At 36.8% G+C, this 20,943-nt stretch overlaps 1 protein-coding gene across 1 annotated transcript; it reads left to right on the forward strand.

Annotated features, from left to right (window-relative positions):
* Window positions 1–19,470: 19,470 nt before the first annotated feature.
* On the forward strand, window positions 19,471–20,943 carry LOC118484673. The gene is made up of 3 exons (XM_035980470.1): window positions 19,471–19,788; window positions 19,879–19,941; window positions 20,490–20,943. Exons 1-3 carry the CDS (start codon window positions 19,698–19,700, stop codon window positions 20,852–20,854), a joined length of 519 nt encoding a protein of 172 aa, XP_035836363.1. The 5' UTR covers window positions 19,471–19,697; the 3' UTR covers window positions 20,855–20,943.

Raw genomic sequence — 20,943 nt, forward strand, 5'->3', positions numbered from 1 at the left:
TGCCTACTGTTTCTCTTCTTAACTCTTTGTGAGACCAGTGCGCGGCCGCGCAAGGCCCAAAGAGGGTTTAAAGATGAGGTTGTGGTATGGTCCCAGGTATTTGATATGAGGTTTTTGGGACCTTACCCCTTTAGACCGTTTTTGTAAGTAATTGGCAATAACTTATAAGGTTTGGTTGAAATTTGGCCGAGATCCGACCAAAATTTAGCCATAATAGGACTGCCATTGACCGCCTAGTTATTAGTCGGTGAACCTCCGATTATGGTTAATCGGCGACTAATCAGAGACTAGTCGAGATTTTTACAACCATGGGTGTACCACAAAATTTTAACAAAAATCCTAGAGTTAAATGTCATTTTCGTCCCTGTGGTTTGTTCAATTATGCCAGTCCAGACCAAATTTCAAATTTGTACCATTTCAGTCCCTAACATTCTTGATACATGCCAATTTCGTCCAAAAAAAACTAAGGTTGAATCGAATAATTAGACAAACCACAGAGACGAAAATCGCAACTAACTCATATTTTTTTGGACGGGACTGGCATGTTTCAAGAATGTCATGGACGAAATTGATACAAATTTAAATTTGACCTGAACTGGCATAATTGAACAAACCACAGGAACGAAAGTGACAGTTAACTCCAAATCCTATGATAATTTTATACACACGAGGGTTTGTGTAATGACAAGTGAAATACAAGGTTATAATATAGATTTTTTTAAACGGTTAACTTACACACCCACTAATCATACTTTTAGCATACTTTACATTTTTTTCATCTTATTTTGTGTAATGTAAATTGTTTTATCTAATGTTAGTTTGGTAATTTAAGGTGTTTTCTTATAAGATGCTAAGTAAATACTAGGCTAAGTAAATCCTTCTAAAGCAACCCATAACTTTGTTCCTTCATACTTTCGTAAAAGTAGCACTTATTTTAATAACAAAAAACAATGTATAGTTTTTTCTTCTCAAGACTTGGCCGGACATTTTTATTTCATTAGGCCGGTGGGTGCTGCTTAACGCCACCCCGTCACCTCATCCACCATAGCGCCCCGGAGCGTCATCGTCCACAACGCCGCAATTAAAGGGGGGCGCCACCGTCCTTCCGCCAGCATGTTAACGAGAAAACTTTGAGATTTTCGAAGTTGATGGTCTTTAAAGGGGGACACTATAGTGTAAAGGGGGCTATATACCACACCTTGAAAGTTAAAGGAGGGGGCTTTAAAGCCCCCTGTGTGACGTGGCGCTGAGGTGGCGTGATAAAGACCATAGGGGCTTTATACTACACCCTCCAGCCTTACCTCGTTCCTTGTGCTCTCTAGGCATTAGGGTATGGGGAGTGGGTGACAAACCACCATCGACAAATGGGTTTACCGAGTGGGAACACCACAGCCGACCCATTTTGCCTATCGGTAAGTTTGGTGATTCGGTGACCGGTTGCCGAAGCGGTGAAGGGAGGGAAGGATAGAGAGAGTGTGTGTGTGGTGGGGTCCATTCCATCTCAATCAATCACACCTTTTGTAACACCCCGCTTTTCACAGCTTTCTATTTTTTTAGTAAGATTGTATCGTAATTCTATTTTCAGAAACTCTTTCCTTTGTAAGCGTATTCCGTTTCAAGCCATTGTAAATCCGAGACTTTGATCAGAATGAAATGAAGCTTTTATACATCGTTTTTATACATTGATACATCCATTCGTCTGATACGCGATTCACAACTTTCATAAACGTGAATTTAACTAGTAAACAACTAACGTGTATTCATAAGTCTTAAACGTTCCATACATGCAAGACACTAGGTTATTCGATTTCGAGGCTTAAGTCTAATTTCTTATACTTATTTGATACTTAATGAAATACTTTACAATACATCACATACGTTTTTTTTTCTTTTTTTTTAACACAAAAGAACCTAGGTTTATATGTTAGAAAATAATTGAATTTCATGTCTTATATGCATCATAGGGCTTATTACATGTTCCTTACACATTAACACATAATTACTACTTAATATAATCAACAATTATACACATTATAATGTTAAAAAAATAAAAAGATTATAGCTGGTAGAATCAGCAACCAGCTTTGGGTTGATGTTGGTGGACTTGTTTCAATGATTAACCCTTCTAAACACTCCCAAAGCCCAGCCCAATGAAACCCTAATTGTAACACCTCGGAAATTCCTGTCCAATAAAATAAAGACACGTGTCATGTGAGACACACGTGTCAGGAACCCGGATCAAATAAAAGATATATGGTAGGATTTTAAAAAGGGTGTCATGTTATTAAAATACCTCTGAACGACCCAAGGGCGACATGTTATTAAAACACCTCTGAACGACCCAAATTATAAATCCCAAGATCCTTAAATCATGATGATAAACATCTAATATGTTAACCGGTTGTCCTAAATAAATAAATTCCATCCTTATATGGAAAATGAGTTCTTTTGAATGTTACTACAACATCCAGGAAACTAGATTCTTGAGTTTAAAGGAATTAAACTTGAACTACTCAAATTCATGATAAGTTCTTGTTATTTCCGTCACATTAAAGCCTTCCGCAAAGTGCCAAAGGTATAAGTGCATGGGTAGGCATGCAAAGACTGACTACATGGCCCCACAACTGAATGGGAGTGCATGGGATTCGGACTTGAAAGTGTTGCATGGTCAAACTTGGATGTTTGCAAATTTTTGGCTTCTGGCCATCGGTTACGGACTGTATGGCTTTAAGCTTACGGTCCGTAAGGTGCATACCTGGGCGATTTCAGCAAGGGTCGGTTACGGACCGCAACAGTTTAAGCATACGGTCCGCAAGAGGAGCATACGGACCGCAAGGACTTAGGCTTACGGTCCGTAAGCCTGTCGCTGGCAGCAGAAAATGGACAGCTGCCTGTTCAGCCTGTTACACCGCCTTAGTTATATGGTTTTCGAAACCAGGGACTTGCTAGGAAGTATTTAGCTTATTAGGGACACCTGGGATGATCTTGTAACCATCCTAGACTTCCATGTCTTGATCTTGAGCTCCCTTGTTCACTATATAAGGACTTGAGTTGTGACAAAAGAACTTACTCATTCTCATTTGCACTCAAGACATTCTCTGGAGCTCTTGGACAGCTACCAACTCTTCTTAGGCTCCATAATCATTATTAGGACTCTTGTAAGTGTCCTTAATCCTTTCTAATCCATTTTAGCTTAGATGATTAGCTAAAAGTCAAACCGTCGTAATTAAGGTTTGACTTCGAGATTAGTCAATAATTACTCAGTCAAATCTCGAATTAAAAATACATATAAGTAGGTAATTATGTGGGTAATAAACCCTTAAAAGGGTATTTCCAGATTCCCGCTCTAACCATGCAAATTGTTGAGTCAAAGCTTACTTTAAAAAGTCAACAGAATGCTTAAATTCAAATTAATACATAATTAGCAATGTAGGATACATGCAACCTGTTTGATCACTAATATAACTTGGTAATTAATGTAAGAACATGTTCCAACATGTTCAACTCGACAATTTTCAGTTTAGACCTGGTTTGGAACCGAAAGTCGCATAGTTTGACTTTCGCTTTGACTTTCAGTTCTGACCCGTTTAAGCCAAGTTTAGGTTTTCCTTAGAGCTTCTTTTGGACCTAGTTACATGATAGTATAACCCTCTGTGTTTATACGACTTGGTTCACTAGTTGTCTAATTATTATGCAAGTTTCCGTTAAATGCTCATATGTTGACCATTATGCCCAAATGACCTTAAAATGGGATTTTTGAAAATATAAAAGAGTAGACATCTTAGTTACTGAATTATAGACTTGTACCCAAAATTTAACATCAGTTTGAGGTCTAGATTAAGAGTTATGCTCATTAGCGTAATTAGAAGCTTTCTTAGTGGCATAATTAGCATATAGCCTATCTAAACCCAAATTTTTATATCAAACTTTATGCCCACTGATATATAATAATATTTTGGGATTTTTGGAGATTTTTATTTATTTTTAAGCTGAGCATAACTTAAGGTTTTAAGCTTATTTCGGTTATTGCCGGTTTTACCTTTTTAGGCTATAAAATGAGTTTTATAAATCCTTTTAACCTCAAACCTTTTTCTACTGATTTATTATGTTAAATATATTATTTTGAGCCTTCTAGAATTATAAAAATATCAGCTTTCCTTTCAAAACCCGGAAATGGCTCCAAATCGCCTTTTTAGGCATTTTTACGACATAGAATGTATCATAACTAGTTTATATATATAAGAGTTGATACCTACTGATATAGTTAGTAAAATTTTATATTATAACAGTAAACTAAGGTTTCAAACTCAGGTTTCCAATTTTGACCTTTTAGGCTTATGTGAAATTACCAAAATGCCCTTTCGGTGCATAAGATGGTTATAATTAATAAAATTCACATATATTTGATACTATACTGTTATAACATAGTAAACTAAGTATATTTACTGATTTATTCCGATATGTAACTCATATTACTAGTTTAACTCTTTTATACCCTTTAAAATGACCAAAATGCCCTTATGAGGCATAATTTGAGTTTAAAATTATTTTGGGCATAATAGGACATATCTTACTGATATCACAACATATTTAGTGCATATAATCTCAGGAAACTTGTATATGATTTGTATGGTTACCCGTTACGCACTTTCGCGTTCAGATCGGCTTATGTAACTAGTTTACACATATTAGCCGAAACGGGTCAAACCATATCATCTTTGTCTTAAAATCTAGAATGTGTTTAGTTTACCCATATTATACAAGTCTCCAAACTTATTGGGTCTAAATCACATTCCTTCCCGGTTTTCGCCTTCCATGCGATTAAACCGTATTTATCCTTTGAAACTAACCGGTCTAAGCTTAGGTTAAATAAAAGACCCGTTAGGATTCTAATAGGTTATTATAAACCTTCGTTCCAGAATAGGAAATCCAGTAAAAGATACTTGCACTTGCTTGTTGTCGTTTATACTTGCTCAGGTAAATACTTTTAACTTATTTTCCCTTATACGGGCTCGGGGTACGGTATATAAAATACTGCTTGGTCGGGCGTTTGACCTTAATCGATTAGTGGTTAAGTATTATCAAGATGACCCATTTGAAAATTTGTTTTGTTTGTTTTACGCCTTTTGGAGTTTAATGACCATGTCCCGGATATCCTTGGCATCATTCATGAAATGGCCACGACCTTGACACGCGGGTGTAGGCGTACACCCGACAATGTGTCCATATTTATTAAGGTATAACCGTTGGTTTCCCGCCGCGGATTTATACTATGTGGTGTGTCTATTAACCTTAAACCCGGCACGAACCAGGCGACTGAACGCATAACAAACATGTAATTCTTTTACAAGTTTAAACTTGATTAATTATCCCAAGTTATAAAAAGTTTTGTGCCATGCGCATTCAAATCAATTTTTAAATTGTTTTCAAAATGAGTCAGTTAAATTGTATTTACCAGTGTAAACTGACGTATTTTCCCCAAAAAAGATTAAGTGCAGGTTCTACACGTAATAGGCTGGCCTCTCCTTAGCATCGTTAGAGTCTCGCAAGCTTGGATGTAATGAATCTGTTGAACAATTCTCCTTTATATTTTGATCCGCCTGTGGATCTATTTCAACTACATTGTGATACTTAAATATTACAATAATCAATTGGTTGGAATAAATCTATCTTTTTGCTTCCGCTGTGCAATATAATTTGTGTTGTTTGACTATGATGATATCAATTACGTCACGATACTCCCCCACCGGGCCCACCGGCGACACGTGGAAATTAGGGGTGTGACACTAATACATCCCCTATATAACCCAAGCCTCCTCCAATCATTTTTCACTTTCTAAACACTCCCCATTCATCCTCAAACACTCCAAATCGCGGCTGATATCAAGAGTTCGAGCAAATTTAGCACATTTTACAAAAGTGAGCATAACTCACTTATTTCTTAACCGTTTCACTTGATTTTTTTTCCTACTTACTTTGATTGACCTTAGGAACATTTCCACAGGTTTTCCATGGAAAACCAAGGTCTGGAATGTCACCAAAAAGGCTCCAAAGTTGACTGATTTTTCGGTTTTTGATTTAAACTTTGTTAAACTTAGTTAAACTTGAGTTATCTCATCTCATTCCTATGTCCTTATGCTCATAATCAAATGAATGGTTAGTTGGGCTTAAAAACAAGGTTGAGACATGTAAAATCAGATTGAGACACGTAAAATCAGAGGATAAAACCTCACAAACTTTCTGTTTTGGTTAGGGTTTAACCCACAAGTAGTGTTCAAGCTTGAAGCTTGATGATTGTGTGATTTTGGAACAAGCTTGGTCTATTCCACTTGAAAATCCACACACTATTTGATGTTTTTCCATAGATTAGTTGTTCTTATTCATTTTATACTTGTAAGTTCATGACCCTCCTTGAATGTTTATAACATCAAGTGTAGTGGTGAACACCAAGAGGCACCTAAATGGAAGACTTGTTCTTCCTACCTCCTACAAGACTTCCATGATAAACAAAGAGGTTCCTAAATGGGGGATTCGTCCTCCTACCTCATGCTTGATCTATATGACTATATGAACATTATATAATACTATTATATTATCCAAATAATCAAATCTTTGATGAAGTGTTCATATGTCAAGGTACTAGATTATATCATCTTAGACTTTGATAACTTGTCACGATTCTAATGGAACCTTGTTCCATGAAAACATTTAAACTCCTTAGAGTTTCCTAGTGTCAAGATCAAGTGTCATATGTACTAGATGATTAATTTCATATGTTATTTTCATGTTATTTAAATTCTGAATCTATAATCTTCTGTTAACTCCCAAAACTCACACTCCTACGTTTTTTCGTGTAGAAGGACAAGATGCTCCAAACTAATCAACCAAACAACACTCGCGGGATTATCAAGTAGGAAAGCTTGCAAAACCGTGAGTATACTCGAATACCCTCTTTACGTTTACCACTTTTTGGGGTGTAACATGTTACTTATTAAACTTACACGTGAACTTTATTCATAAATGCACAAACGTTCCTATTACATGCTTGCTTACTTGATTACTTGAACTTAGGGTTATTCGTTTATGTTAAACTTATCATTAGCTTCGATCGAGCCTATCCTTGAGATATATAGCGCTATAGGATTAACGCACCACTCGTAGACTTGAGGTTATGTCATGAGCTTATTTCGTTTCATCATTGGTTTGATATGTTAGACACATGTCGATTTTAATGTTTATCGTGTATCATTAGCTTGTCATGAGGAATCGTTTAAACTTATCTTTTTATGCTATGTATGTATCAAACTTGTATACTCGCCTTTGCTTTTGCATTGAACTTTATTTTAAACATGTTACAGGTTGAGGATGACGATGCTATGAAATGAAGTAGCGTTGATGCTTAGATACACATATAGACGCTTTAGGTTTAATATGTTGTATCAATTTTGTTTATGTTGTTATGTATTTCATTGAACTTGTTATTATTTGAATTTCCTTATAATGTTTGACAATTTACTTTATGAAATGAAAACGATATTTAAATATTGTCACAAATAGTGTTATGAAGTCTCTTGCAATCTCGTTTTCATCTCACTCCGATGTTTCCGTCATCGGTTGGGGTGTGACACATTTTCCTTTTTTTTAAATAGTTTACCAATTCATGAAGTGTCTATCCATTGCAACGCTTTTTAGCTTAGTTTAAACACTTTTCATTGAATGACATAGCACACTCTCATTGGTTGATTTTAAAGTTTACCACTTTCAAGTGTCTAACCACTCCCTACACCCTTATAAGTCTATACATAATTGGTTGATTGAGTACTTCTGAACCGACTTCATTAATTTTAACCCACCGATTATGGTTTGACATGTTTAATCAGCGAATCAGGCCTATGAATGATTTCACTGAATATAATTTTTTCCTTTAAATATCTTATTAATTTTCTATTTTATTTACTGCTTCAATCTTCACATTTTATTAATATTATTACTTATCCAAACTAAAACAAAACACAATCACATATATTGTTTCTAATCAGTTATACATGTGTGTATATGTACAAACGCCAGTCAGTCAATAACATAAACAATGGGTTGATCATTGAATGATCCGAATATGAAAACTGTAGGAAACCGTTCGTGTAAAATAAATAAAATTCTTTTATTAACTTGAAATTACAACTGAAGGAAAGCAAAAAATACAATACAAGTTACAACTGAAAAGTAGACAAACAAGAACAGAAATCCGAACAGAAAAACTGTTCTTTGGCTGAGGATCGTGTTAGACACGGGTCCCTTAAAACAAATTTCGTGTCTCCCAGGAGAACACGTTTGTTTCCAGGATACAACAACCGCAAGCAGTTGTACTGCCGGTCTTGACTCCAACCCGAAGGTCTACCTTGAGCTCTTGAAGAAGATGAAGAATTTCAGAGAGGAGATTGTAGAATAGCTGGTAAATTCGGTGTATCTGGTCTTCAATAGGATGCTCCTATTTATAGTTGCAAGTCTTGAAGAAACTGAAAATGAATTAAATGGGTGAATTAAACTGCATTAAACGTCTTTAATGCACTTTAATTCGTCATTTAATTCTCAGTCAAACGCATTAACTTCGTCAGTTTCAAATGCTGAATGTAACTGCACTAGCATTAACTGCAGCGGGAAGCTTCCGCGCGCGCGCAAGACACACTGGCGCGCGCGCAGGTCTGCAACCTCACGCGCGGTGCGTTCACTTGGCTCACTGCCATGCGCGCGTGCGCCATACTCACTCAGGTCCATGCGCGCCTGCGCCACGTCACCTGTGAGCCTCTACGAGCACGCCACACAATCGCGCCGTTTTGGCTCACTTTGGTGCGCCGCGCACGTCACAGCAGGCCTATGTACCATGCGCGCAACCGCGCATGACTGCCACGTCATGCGCCACTGCGCGCGGACCCACCAGGGTCATGCGCATGCATCCCACATCACCAACCACTTGGTCCTTGCAACCCTTGTGCTTCACCACGCGCGCGCGGTCAAAAATACAAAGGCGGCTCTCAAGCGGCTCGCGGCGATGCGAGCAAAGTGCAAAGTGCGCCATCAAAGCGCCACATTGCGCCTCATCGCCCACGCCACGTGCGTGTGCGAGGGCGAGTGCGAGTGCGAGTGCGAGTGCGAGTTAGGGTGCTCCGCACCCTTCGCGAGTACACTAGTGAGTGCTTCCATGAAACAATAAGGATGGAGAGATCCTACTTAAATACCCCTTTAAGTTCCATCTCTCATCCGATGTGGGACAAGGTGCCACTTTCCCACTTATTTCAGCATTCAAGTTTCAAACACCAAACTTTGAGCATCGATATCTCATTCATCTTAGCTCCGTTTTGGACGTGGTTAAGTTCGTTGCGAAGCCCTTCCAACGTAGAACACAAACCCACAAATAAATATATAAAACCCGCTCATTTTATTATATTTATTTCTAGTCCAAAATAGGAAAAACTCATTTTCTTATATTTGTGAAAAATGCTATTTTCACAAAATTTCCAAAAATCCCCCACATGAATAGAAATCGATCTATCAAGTTTCAACGATACACGTTCAACAGTTGAGCATTGCAAGATAGGTAGGTGTAACCTTTGAAGCTTCTTTTGTGAAGCATACTTAGCCTCATAGGGTCTTGTAGACGCGGTGTCCTTGAACAATCCCCCATTTATGTAGGCGACAATATACATTCACACAATACTCTCCCTAGTCGAGTCAAGACCTCATGATTGTGTCCGTTCATGGTCATGGAACACGTTCCTGGTTCTGCGAGAGCTCTAAGATTTGCGCCTCCCCACAAATCCATTCGAAGCGACCCCACTTCTCTCTAACATAGGTGATTCCTCTGAATCATTAAAAGCATCATGGTTAATTTGGATTTCCTCAAAATCCTTAACCTCAACATGCTTAACCTTTCCTTCATGTCACTGATTGGAATGGACTAGGAAGTATACAACCCCCTTTATTGATTTTGGGGCACCCCCCACAGTGACTCCCTTTGGGTTTATGATTAAGTTTGCCTATTGAACCTAGATCTTGGGATCTCCAGCCAACTAGGTTAGGTTTCCCTCATATTCCCTTCATCTATGGGCTTTAGTCGTATTCCTCTTGACAACCTATACACCTTATCTGTGCTTAAGCCTTTTGTCAACGGGTCCGCAATGTTCTTATTTGACCTCACATAGTCAACTGAGATAACACCCGTTGAGATAAGTTGTCGTACCGTGTTGTGTCTACGTCGAATGTGCCTTGATCTGCCATTGTACATCATGCTTTGTGCTCTAGCTAGAGCAGACTGATTGTCACAATGTATGCAGATCGCCGTCAACGGCTTTGGCCATCTTGGAATATCTTCCATAAATTGACGTAGCCACTCCGCCTCTTCCCCGCTTTTATCTAAAGCGACGAATTCGGATTCCATCGTGGATCTCGCTATAACCGTTTGCTTGGAAGACTTCCAAGCTATAGCTGCGCCAGCAAGTGTAAACACGTAACCACTTGTTGATCTGTGATCCTTTATATCCGATATCCAGTTCGCGTCAGTGTATCCTTCGATCACTGCTGGATCACGGGTATAATGCAATCCATAGTCTCTCGTGTATCTTATGTATCTGAGCACCCTCGTGATAGCTTTCCAATGATCCTCGCTCGGATTACTGGTGTATCTACTTAGCCTGCTCACAGCATACGCTAAGTCGGGTCTAGTACATGTCATTAGATACATTAGACTGCCAATGATCCTTGAGTACTCTAACTGAGAAACACTCTCGCCTCTATTCTTCCTTAGGCGTTAGGTATTATCAATTGGACTTCGAGCTATACTCGTATCGTCCGAATTGAATTTCCCAAGGATCTAGTCCACGTAGTGAGATTGACTCAACACAAGACCATTTTGGGTTCTAGTGATTTTAACTCCAAGAATCACATCCGCGAGACCCATGTCTTTCATGTCAAACCTCGCTTTCAACATGTCTTTCATTGAGTTGACCATGTTATCATTACTCCCAATGATAAGCATATCATCTACATAAAGACATAAAATCACATAACCTCTTGGTGTGTCTTTAAAATAAACACACTTGTCGCACTCATTTATTTTGAAACCATTGTCAATCATGACATGATCAAACTTTTGGTGCCATTGTTTTGGAGCTTGCTTCAAGCCATACAAAGACTTGACCAATTTACATACTTTACCCTTGTTTCCAGGGGCGGAAAAACCCTCGGGTTGTTCCATGTAAATTTCTTCTTCCAAATCGCCATTTAGAAATGCGGTCTTTACATCCATTTGGTGAACTTCCAAATTTCTTAGAGCCGCAATTGCAAGAACCAATCGTATAGAGGTTATTCGCGTTACAGGCGAGTAAGTATCAAAATAATCTAGACCTTCCTTTTGTCTAAATCCTTTGATCACTAACCTTGCCTTGTATTTATCAATACTTCCGTCAGCTTTCATCTTCCTTTTGAATATCCAACGATATCCAAGTGGTTTACAACCAGGTGGAAGATCTACTAACTCCCAAGTATGATTTTGCAATATAGAATCAATTTCATTCTAAATTGCTTCTTGCCATTGAGGTCCTTCCGCAGAGGTAACCGCCTCGCGGTAGGTATTGGGCTCACCCTCAACCATGTAGCTCATGAAGTCTGGACCAAAGGATTTTTCAACCCTTTGTCGTTTACTTCGTCTAAGCTCACCCTCCTCGACCTCAGGTCGTTCATGAGTTTCATCTAACCTAGTAGATGAACTTGGTCCTGCTTTATCTAACCATGTAGACGAACTTGGACCGGCTTCATCAACCGCTCTTGATGAAGGCGCATGTGTTTGTCCTAACATAGGAAACACATTCTCAAAATATGAGACGATATTAGGATTTGCCTCCATGATAGTGTGTTTGTGTACATCGGGATTCTTGGATTCATATACAAGAAAACGACGCGCACTACTTTGATGTGCATATCCAATGAAAATGTAATCAACAGTTTTGGGTCCTATCCTAAGAGCCTTAGGAGGTGGTACAATCACCTTAGCTAGGCACCCCCACACTTTCAAGTATTTGTACGAAGGCTTCCTTTTTCTCCATAACTCATATGGAGTTTCGTCCCTATTTTTCAAGGGTATCTTGTTCAAAAGATAGTTTGCTGAGAGAATGGCGTCCCCCTACATTTCTCGGTTCACTCCCGAGCTTATCAAGATGGCGTTCATCATTTCTTTCAATGTGCCGTTCTTTCATTCCGCAACGCCATTTGATTGTGGAGAATAAGGAGGTGTACACTCATGTACAATGCCACTTTTTGCGCATAAATCCGCAAAAGGTGCAACATATTCACCTCCTCGATCGCTTCTCAAAGCTTTTATCTTCTTTTTAAGTTGATTTTCAACTTCATTTTTGTACAAGATAAACTTTTCTATTGCTTCGTCTTTACTCTTAAGTAAATACACGTAGCAATATTTAGTACAATACCCTCAGCGTGGATGTCATGAAGTATAATCTGTAACTCTTGGACTTGGTTCATAACAGTCTTGTTATCAACCATCTTGAAGTCCAAGAAACGGGCAACAACAAATTTCTTTGTTCCCGCATCCTCCGTTTTGTACTTTTTATTCAAGGACTCCCATAATTCTTTGGAAGTCTTGATATTATAGTACACGTTATACAATGCATCCGAGAGACCGTTGAGAACATAGCCTCGACATATAAAGTCCGAGTGCTTCCACACCTCTACCGCGCTCAGAGCCTGAGCATCGGTCTCCCCTTCCGCAGGTTGGGGAACGGTCTCCGTCAAGAACCTCGCAAGATTCATGGTGGTCAAGTAGAAGAACATCTTCTGTTGCCACCTTTTGAAGTGGAGACCCGAGAACTTCTCGGGTCGTTCAGCATGATTTGCCACTGTGGACGCTCCCACGGTGTTGGTAGGGGTTCCAACGACAACATTAGTGTTGCTGGTATTCATGTTTTCAGTCGACATTCTGAAAAGTTCCAAGAAAACAAGTTAATAAAACTGTTTTCAAAATAATAAATACGCTAATTTATTATTTTATGAGTGCGAAAAAACCAGCCGTGTAGCTTCTAAGTCCAACTTTGAAGACTACAACAGTAGGATTTTTAGAACTCAGCGACAGAAAGGTGTAGAAGCAGAGTTCTGTTTTGACAAAGTCGCTACTTTGAATCAAAACAGAGAAAAATAAATCTGTTTTTTAAAACACAACTGTATGAATTCAAAACTGGTTCGAATTCACAGCAGAATATGTTTGTGATTCTACACGAACGGTGTTTTAAAAAATTTGTTTTAAGATTGTAGGAAACCGTTCGTGTAAAATAAACAAATTCTTTTATTAACTTGAAATTACAACTGAAGGAAAGCAAAAAATACAATACAAGTTACAACTGAAAAGTAGACAAACAAGAACAGAAATCCGAACAAAAAAACTGTTCTTTGGCTGAGGATCGTGTTAGACACTGGTCCCTTAAAACAAATTTCGTGTCTCCCAGGAGAACACGTTTGTTTCCAGGATACAACAGCCGCAAGCAGTTGTACTGCCGGTCTTGACTCCAACCCGAAGATGTACCTTGAGCTTTTGAAGAAGATGAAGAATTTCAGAGAGGAGATTATAGAATAGTTGGTAAATTCGGTGTATCTGGTTTTCAATAGGATGCTCCTATTTATAGTTGCAAGTTTTGAAGAAACTGAAAATAAATTAAATGGGTGAATTAAACTGCATTAAACGTCTTTATTGCACTTTAATTCGTCATTTAATTTTCAGTCAAACGCATTAACTTCGTCAGTTTCAAATGCTGAATGTAACTGCACTAGCATGAACTGCAGCGGGAAGCTTCCGCGCGCGCGCGCAAGACACACTGGTGCGCGTGCAGGTCTGCAACCTCACGCGCGGTGCGTCCACTTGGCTCACTGCCATGCGCGCGTGCGCCATACTCACTCAGGTCCATGCGCGCCTGCGCGCGTGTGCCACGTTACCTGTGAGCCTCTACGAGCACGCCACACAGTCGCGCCGTTTTGGCTCACTTTGGTGCGCCGCGCACGTCACATCAGGCCCATGTACCATGCTCTCAAGCGGCTCGCGGCGATGCGAGCGTGCGAAGTGCAAAGTGCGCCATCAAAGCGCCACATTGCGCCTCATCGCCCACGCCACGCGCGCGCGCGTGTGCGAGTGCGGGTTAGGGGGCTCCGCACCCTTCGCGAGTACACTAGTGAGTGCTTCCATGAAACAATAAGGATGGAGAGATCCTACTTAAATACCCCTTTAAGTTCCATCTCTCATCCGATGGGGGACAAGGTGCCATTTTCCCACTTATTTCAGCATTCAAGTTTCAAACACCAAACTTTGAGCATCGAAATCTCATTCATCTTAGCTCCGTTTTGGACGTGGTTAAGTTCGTTGCGAAGCCCTTCCATCGTAGAACACAAACCCACAAATAAATATATAAAACCCGCTCATTTTATTATATTTATTTCTAGTCCAAAATAGGAAAAAATCATTTTTCTATATTTGTGAAAAATGCTATTTTCACAAAATTTCCAACAAAAACATTAGTAATCAATTACACCAAAAGAATCTTTTGAAAAGATCAACAATAGACAAAAAGTGGGATCGAGGCATATATGAATACGAGAAGAAGTAATATAATCACTTTAGTTACACATCTCTTTTTACACGGCTAGTGGAAATAGATATGATCGAGTGGTTTTGTAGGTGGCACGATAATACTCAAGTAGTATGTCAGTAATCCAAATTTTGTGGTTCAAATAAAACATGTATTGAAAAAAAACTATTTGAATGGGTAATTTTGTAAGTCCTATGATGGCCACATAGATAAAAGGAATGTTATGCAAGTTGGAGGAATGTTAAGCAAGTTGACAAGGATAATGTTAGACTACTTTTATAAGTTTTGGACCCTGGGAAGTTTCATGTTCCCATATCTTTACAACTTTTTGATTTGGATATGATATGATTTTTTAGTATTTACAATAAATACATTACCGACAACAAAAATATGAATCGCACTAAAAATGATGATGGTTAATACCACTGTTAGAATGATCTAGATCGAATTTTTCTGAATGAAAACGAAAAAAAAAACTAAAAATATATATATTTTTTTCAATTTAAAAATCTTTACTATATAATGAAAAAACATTTAGGGACACTTGTCATCATATTAGGCCATTGATTATAGATAAGTTTTATTTTAACTTAGTCTCTTCTAATTAATTATAGATAACCCTCATACTAAATATTATTTAATTTACTATCTTATATTATATATAACCATTCTACTAAATATTATTAGTTTAATATCATATGGATAATTATTATTTAGTTTAATCTCCTTCTCATTTATAATATTATTTATTTGAATTAATTATATTTGAACGTTTTTGTTTAGTTTGATGTCAAATAAATTTTATGAAACTAAAAATAAAATTAAATAATATTATATCATTCATTGAAAACAAGAAACCGTGGACCGACACCTACTTATTATACATAACTCCAATTATTTATTGCAATAATACATCATATCTTAATTTTATATTATAAGAGAATAATTTAACATGAATCTACGACGTTTTAAAGATATGTTGTTTTATTGTTAAGTATATAAAATTTATTTATTCAACTCCGTATAATACACGAGGTTATAATCTAGTTTTAAAATATACGAATACCGGAAAACGATTGAAGTGCAATGTTTATTCATTACTCTTTAAATTCAAGAAAACAATACGGAATGATTTTGTTTATTTATTGAACCTACACATGTAGGTAAACATTTAAAATTCTATAAAAATATATGAACAAATTAGTTTAACGTAGATAATCTATCATCTTTATGTAAGAAATATAAATTACATAACAAATTAAGTAAATCTCAATTTACAACCCTGTGGTTAGATAGGGGCAGACCTACCTTATGATAATGGGTTGCCTCCACTACCCCCGTCTCTCCGGCGGTAGTGTAAATTTTAAAAAAAAATTGACGTTTTTTAGATTTTTTTTCGATTTCGTTACCACTTTTACTTAAAACGTTACCCTTATGAAGATTTTCTATATCCGTCACTGTGGTTAGACCCACTAACATTTTAGATGCCTCTAAGAAACCTTTGCCCACTTACATCCTCGACGTTTCCAACACGCTATACTTTACAGCCTTTTGTTAGCCGGGGTCTAACCACAGGGTTGTAACTTGAGGTTTACTCTACATAATATAAACCATGATAAAAGAATAAACAATTTACGTTTAGTCTTTTTGTTCTCGTGACGGTTTAGTGTTACACACAATGTTTTAAAAACCGGTTTTTAAATCAAACCGGATTAGGCTAAAAAATGGTTCAACCGGTTGAACCAGATTGTACCGAGCGGTTCAACTGGCTTGACTAGCTAGCTCTATAATTTCATAAATTACAACATCAACTTAAAAGTTAATCAAAAAATGCATGATTACATATTAAAAGGATGATCCAAAAGTAAATCTATAATAAAAAATAATCAAAAAGATAATAAAAAACCATTCAATTTTCCGACAAGCTCTTTTAAATGAAAGTGTACGATATGTTTAAGCCATTTGAGTGTTGAAAACATCAACTATTTGTGTTTCATACAATATTAAATAAGAATTTTTAGTTACGAATAATCATAATATATAAAAATTACGTTAGATAAGTAACATATATAATAAAAATAAGTAACAACCCAAACTAGAATAACCCTAGGCCGATACTGGTCTTACGTTTCAAACCGGTATACCGGATTTTACCGCCGGTACAAACCTTATGTCGTTTCACTTATTTACCGGAGTGTTTCGTTCCGGATTTACATCTAGAAACGGTAATACCGGTATAACCAGCCAGTATTTACCGGTTTTTAAAACATTGGTTACACATGAATCTTACCATAAGCATGGTTGCAAAAGTCGCTAGGCGCTCCCTAGTCGGATTCGGGAGTACTCGGGAGGTACTCGGGAGTATTCGGGAGTACTCGGGGAGTAATTGGCCTGGGAGAAGAGTACTCGTGCCTCGGCAACCTACATTGTAGCGAGTACTCGGGGAGTACTCGGAGCCTAGTCGGGACTTTTACAACCATGACCATAAGACCATACGTTATGGCTTGCCACATAGACACCACGTCCATGAAACACTGCGACGGCGATGTGTGCTGTGGTCTTGGTAGGTAAATCCGTGGATGTATTTGATTTGTATGGTCAATCAAATGCTTCAACCTATTTTTTATTTTTGTTATAATATTGAATTTTAAACTTAATTAATTTTTCCTCAAATAACTTGTGTTCTTAATTAAAAGAAAATTTAAATACATAGTTTTTTTTTTCTTCTGAACATTTCGATATATATAAATTATAACGAAAACGGAGTTGTTTTTGTTCCTTTTTTTAAAAGAAAGATTTTGGTCTAGTAAGAATCAACATTTTGCATGACAAGTAAACGCTTCAATATAACTAGTATTAGGTGCTTACAAAATTTAATAACATGCATTGGAAATTAGAAAAGACCCCTCAGTATCACTAATCAACATATATTCAGCGGTAGTACTTTTGCTATCACTACAAGGGCGGACGGAGCGCCCCGTTATGAGCAATCCAAAACGCGTCAAATGCCGTGATACACCACCGCCGGTGCCTCATATCAAGCGTGGAAAATTATAAGCGGGATCACGAGCATGCGTTGAAAAATCAAAATTTTGAACGTTGATTGATTGTGACCGTTGTACAAGTTGTTGAAAAATAAAAATTTTGAATGTTAATAAAAAAATTTTGATTAAGAATCTTTGGATATCAAAGATGTTGTAGACTTACGAACAAACAAGGGATCAAAATTTATTTCTGATTTCGGTTTTTGATGCTTGAATCTTTATGGGTTCTTTCTCAATCACATGTTTGATCAATTTTGAACAAGTTTTATGTTTGATCAAAAGTTTATGTTTTATGGTTTCGTTCTTGATCGGAAAAACTGAGACAAGTTTTATGGTTTCGTTCTGAAATTTTATGATTTTATTGTTTTATAATTTATAATTTAAAAATAAAAAAACCATCACTAGTGATGGGTATTTCCACTAAAATCCATCACTAGTGATGGAATGAAGCTCGATGATGTGGCGGAACTTGATTGAATATTGTGAGTGATGTAATTCCATCACTTATGGATCGCCACTGCCCCCTAGTACACACAGCATAACACCTGGTCCATAGGTTCAATGGGCAGAAGCGCATGTATCAAAATCGGTTTCACAATAGAATTTGTTATCGTTCAATATATACATTTATTAACATTATATTGTAAGTTTTGATAAGGGGTGATACTACTATAAAGTTATCATTATATAATATATACAATAAGGAGATTTATTTTTAATTCGGTAAGTTATATTAATTAATAAGAAATACAAGATATTATGAACAAGATTACATGTGGGGTACCCTTGATCTGATTTATCATGAAAAATAACAGAGCTAGGGTTAAAAGACAAAATATGCAAAGGTTTGCAAACATCGAGTATGGTGTTTGTACTTATTAACGATAAAGGATACAGCTAGCAAAGTAGCATACATAAGCATACATAAAGGACAAGTTTTGTAATTTACTCTATCCAAAAGGACCAAAAGAAACAAAATGAAAATCGAAAATAAACATCAAAACAATAAGTTTAATATATAATAATGATAAAATATAAACGTTGCTTTAAATTATTTTCATCGTTTTAAATGATAAGAATAATATATAATTAAAGCAAACTAAGAAATAATTATAGTTTTGGTTTTGTGTTGTTTGGTATGAATTAGTTCAAGAGTAGGCTGTAAACATTCAAAATTTCAAATGAACATTTTTTTCTCCCAAGAGTCAAAAGTCTATACATGACATAGACGGGTGATGACTTTGAATCTCTTTCATGAGAACAATCTATTATTATATTATATATCTCACATGAATCAAAGTTTTTATATTTTATAAGTTTATGTGAAATATAAAACTACGATGTTTTCTTTTGAACGTCTAACAAAGTCTAGTCACCCAGATAGCAGGATATACTCATAGATAAAAGGTCATCTACGTCTGTGATTGCAGATATCACTGATGATCTGGTCTGTCACCAATTTGTTAACGACGAAACACAAGTAAGATAACGGATCGTACGTGACTACCATTTTAAGTTGTACATTTTTACTTCTTAGTAGTGGTTTTGAGTATCTATGGCAATGGTAGGAACATGATGTGCATTGTGCTTACAATATTACCATTTGTAGTCGTAGTAGTCGACTTTTCTAGGGAAACAAACAAATGTGGACAAAACTCCATTGTGAAGATATAGTTTTTATGTTTTAATAAAACAAACATAAAATTTAAAATTTTATATGCTTTGAATAACTCCAAATTTATCATTAGATGTAAAAGTATAAAGATAAGTTTATATATAGGGGGCGGTTCCCCTAAGAAGCCTATTTTGCCTAAGTTGCCTAAGAAGCAATCTACACCATGTTTTTAAACAACCAATGGACCAGATTAAATCCCTAATATTAAACTAGATAAGTAAACAATTAAAACGCGCGGGGGTATTTTCGCCATAAACAAAAAAATAGTACTGGACAAAAAGGAAAGCAGTTATTGACGATTCAAAACAGTTCTTCTTCACTCTCTCTCAAAACTTCCCAATGGCTAAGAAACGTCCCCTAAAATCGACAATAAGAGAGACGAAAATCGAACAAACAACAACAAAAACAGCATCAACGATGGATTCAGAGAGTACGTTCCATTTTTTTTTGCATTTTGGTGTATTCGTTTCAATTTTGTACGGTTTTTCTAAGTTTCTTCGAAATCAAATCGATTACACAGGTTCTAAGAGATCTACAAGAAGCCAGAAGCATAAAGAAACAAAACCTGATGACGATTTCGAAGGTTTGTTAAGGATCTGTAAACGAACAGATTTCTAGGGTTTTAATATGTCTAAACTGATTCATGTTCTGCATTTTATAAAACAGATCCATCGTTGTGTTTTAATGAAATAGTGCTGGTTTATTTTATGTGCTGTTTTAACCTATGTGCTAGTTTAGTGTTTTAGAAATATCTAGCACAAAGTTGTGGTTGGTTTTCTGGTTTTGAAATCGGTGCTGGTTTAACTTCCGTGCTAGTTTAGTGTTTTTTAAGAAACTAGCACAAAGTTCTAGTTGGTTTTTTGGGTTCCAAATATGTGCTGGTTTACTATCTGTGCTAGTTTACTATCTGTGCTAGTTTATTGCTTTAGAAGAAACTAGCACAAAGGGTTTAGTGTTTTCTAGTAAACTAGCACAAATTCTAGTTGGTTTACTGTCTGTGCTACTTTAGTGTTTTAGAAGAAACTAGCACAAGTGGTTTTTTTGGGTTCCAAATCTGTGCTGGTTGTGCTACTTTTAAATTCAGGAGATAAGTAATATAAGTTTCAGTTGCTTTTTTGTGTGTGAAAACAGAGCTGTACAATCCCAAACCACTACAAATTGTACAACCAGGAGAACCAATCCCTACTTTTGATAATGAACCTTTGCATCCCATTCCACTAAAAGTTGTAAGACCAACAAAAAAGGAATATTATATGAGTCCGAAATTTTGGAATGAAGTAGCAATCTGGGGGCCAAACTATACCAATCATCCTACTTCTGGTGGTGAACCTTCAGATCCCATAAAAGAAGAGATTGATGAGAAACCTGAAATCTCAGTTGTACAACCCAAAAAAGAAGAAGATGACGAAAAACAAAAGATCCCCATCCTACAACCTAAACATGAAGAAGATGAGGAAAAACCTATAATCTCAGTCAAGAATTTTGGAAGGAAGTAGCAATCTAGCCAACTCCTGCTATGATCATCATGTTTATGTTGTTTGTTTTAGTTTTCTAATGTTATCAATGTTGTTATGTATTATGATCA

The sequence above is a fragment of the Helianthus annuus genome, chromosome 12 (assembly GCF_002127325.2).
Source record: "Helianthus annuus cultivar XRQ/B chromosome 12, HanXRQr2.0-SUNRISE, whole genome shotgun sequence".
In the NCBI taxonomy this organism is placed as follows: domain Eukaryota; kingdom Viridiplantae; phylum Streptophyta; class Magnoliopsida; order Asterales; family Asteraceae; genus Helianthus; species Helianthus annuus.

Bases quoted from the DNA above. Each gene is read 5' to 3' on its own strand.
- LOC118484673 (XM_035980470.1), top strand. From the start codon at position 19,698: ATGGCTAAGAAACGTCCCCTAAAATCGACAATAAGAGAGACGAAAATC. The intron at 19,789-19,878 runs GTACGTTCCATT...TCGATTACACAG, and splicing joins ATCAACGATGGATTCAGAGA to GTTCTAAGAGATCTACAAGA. The intron at 19,942-20,489 runs GTTTGTTAAGGA...GTGTGAAAACAG, and splicing joins ACCTGATGACGATTTCGAAG to AGCTGTACAATCCCAAACCA.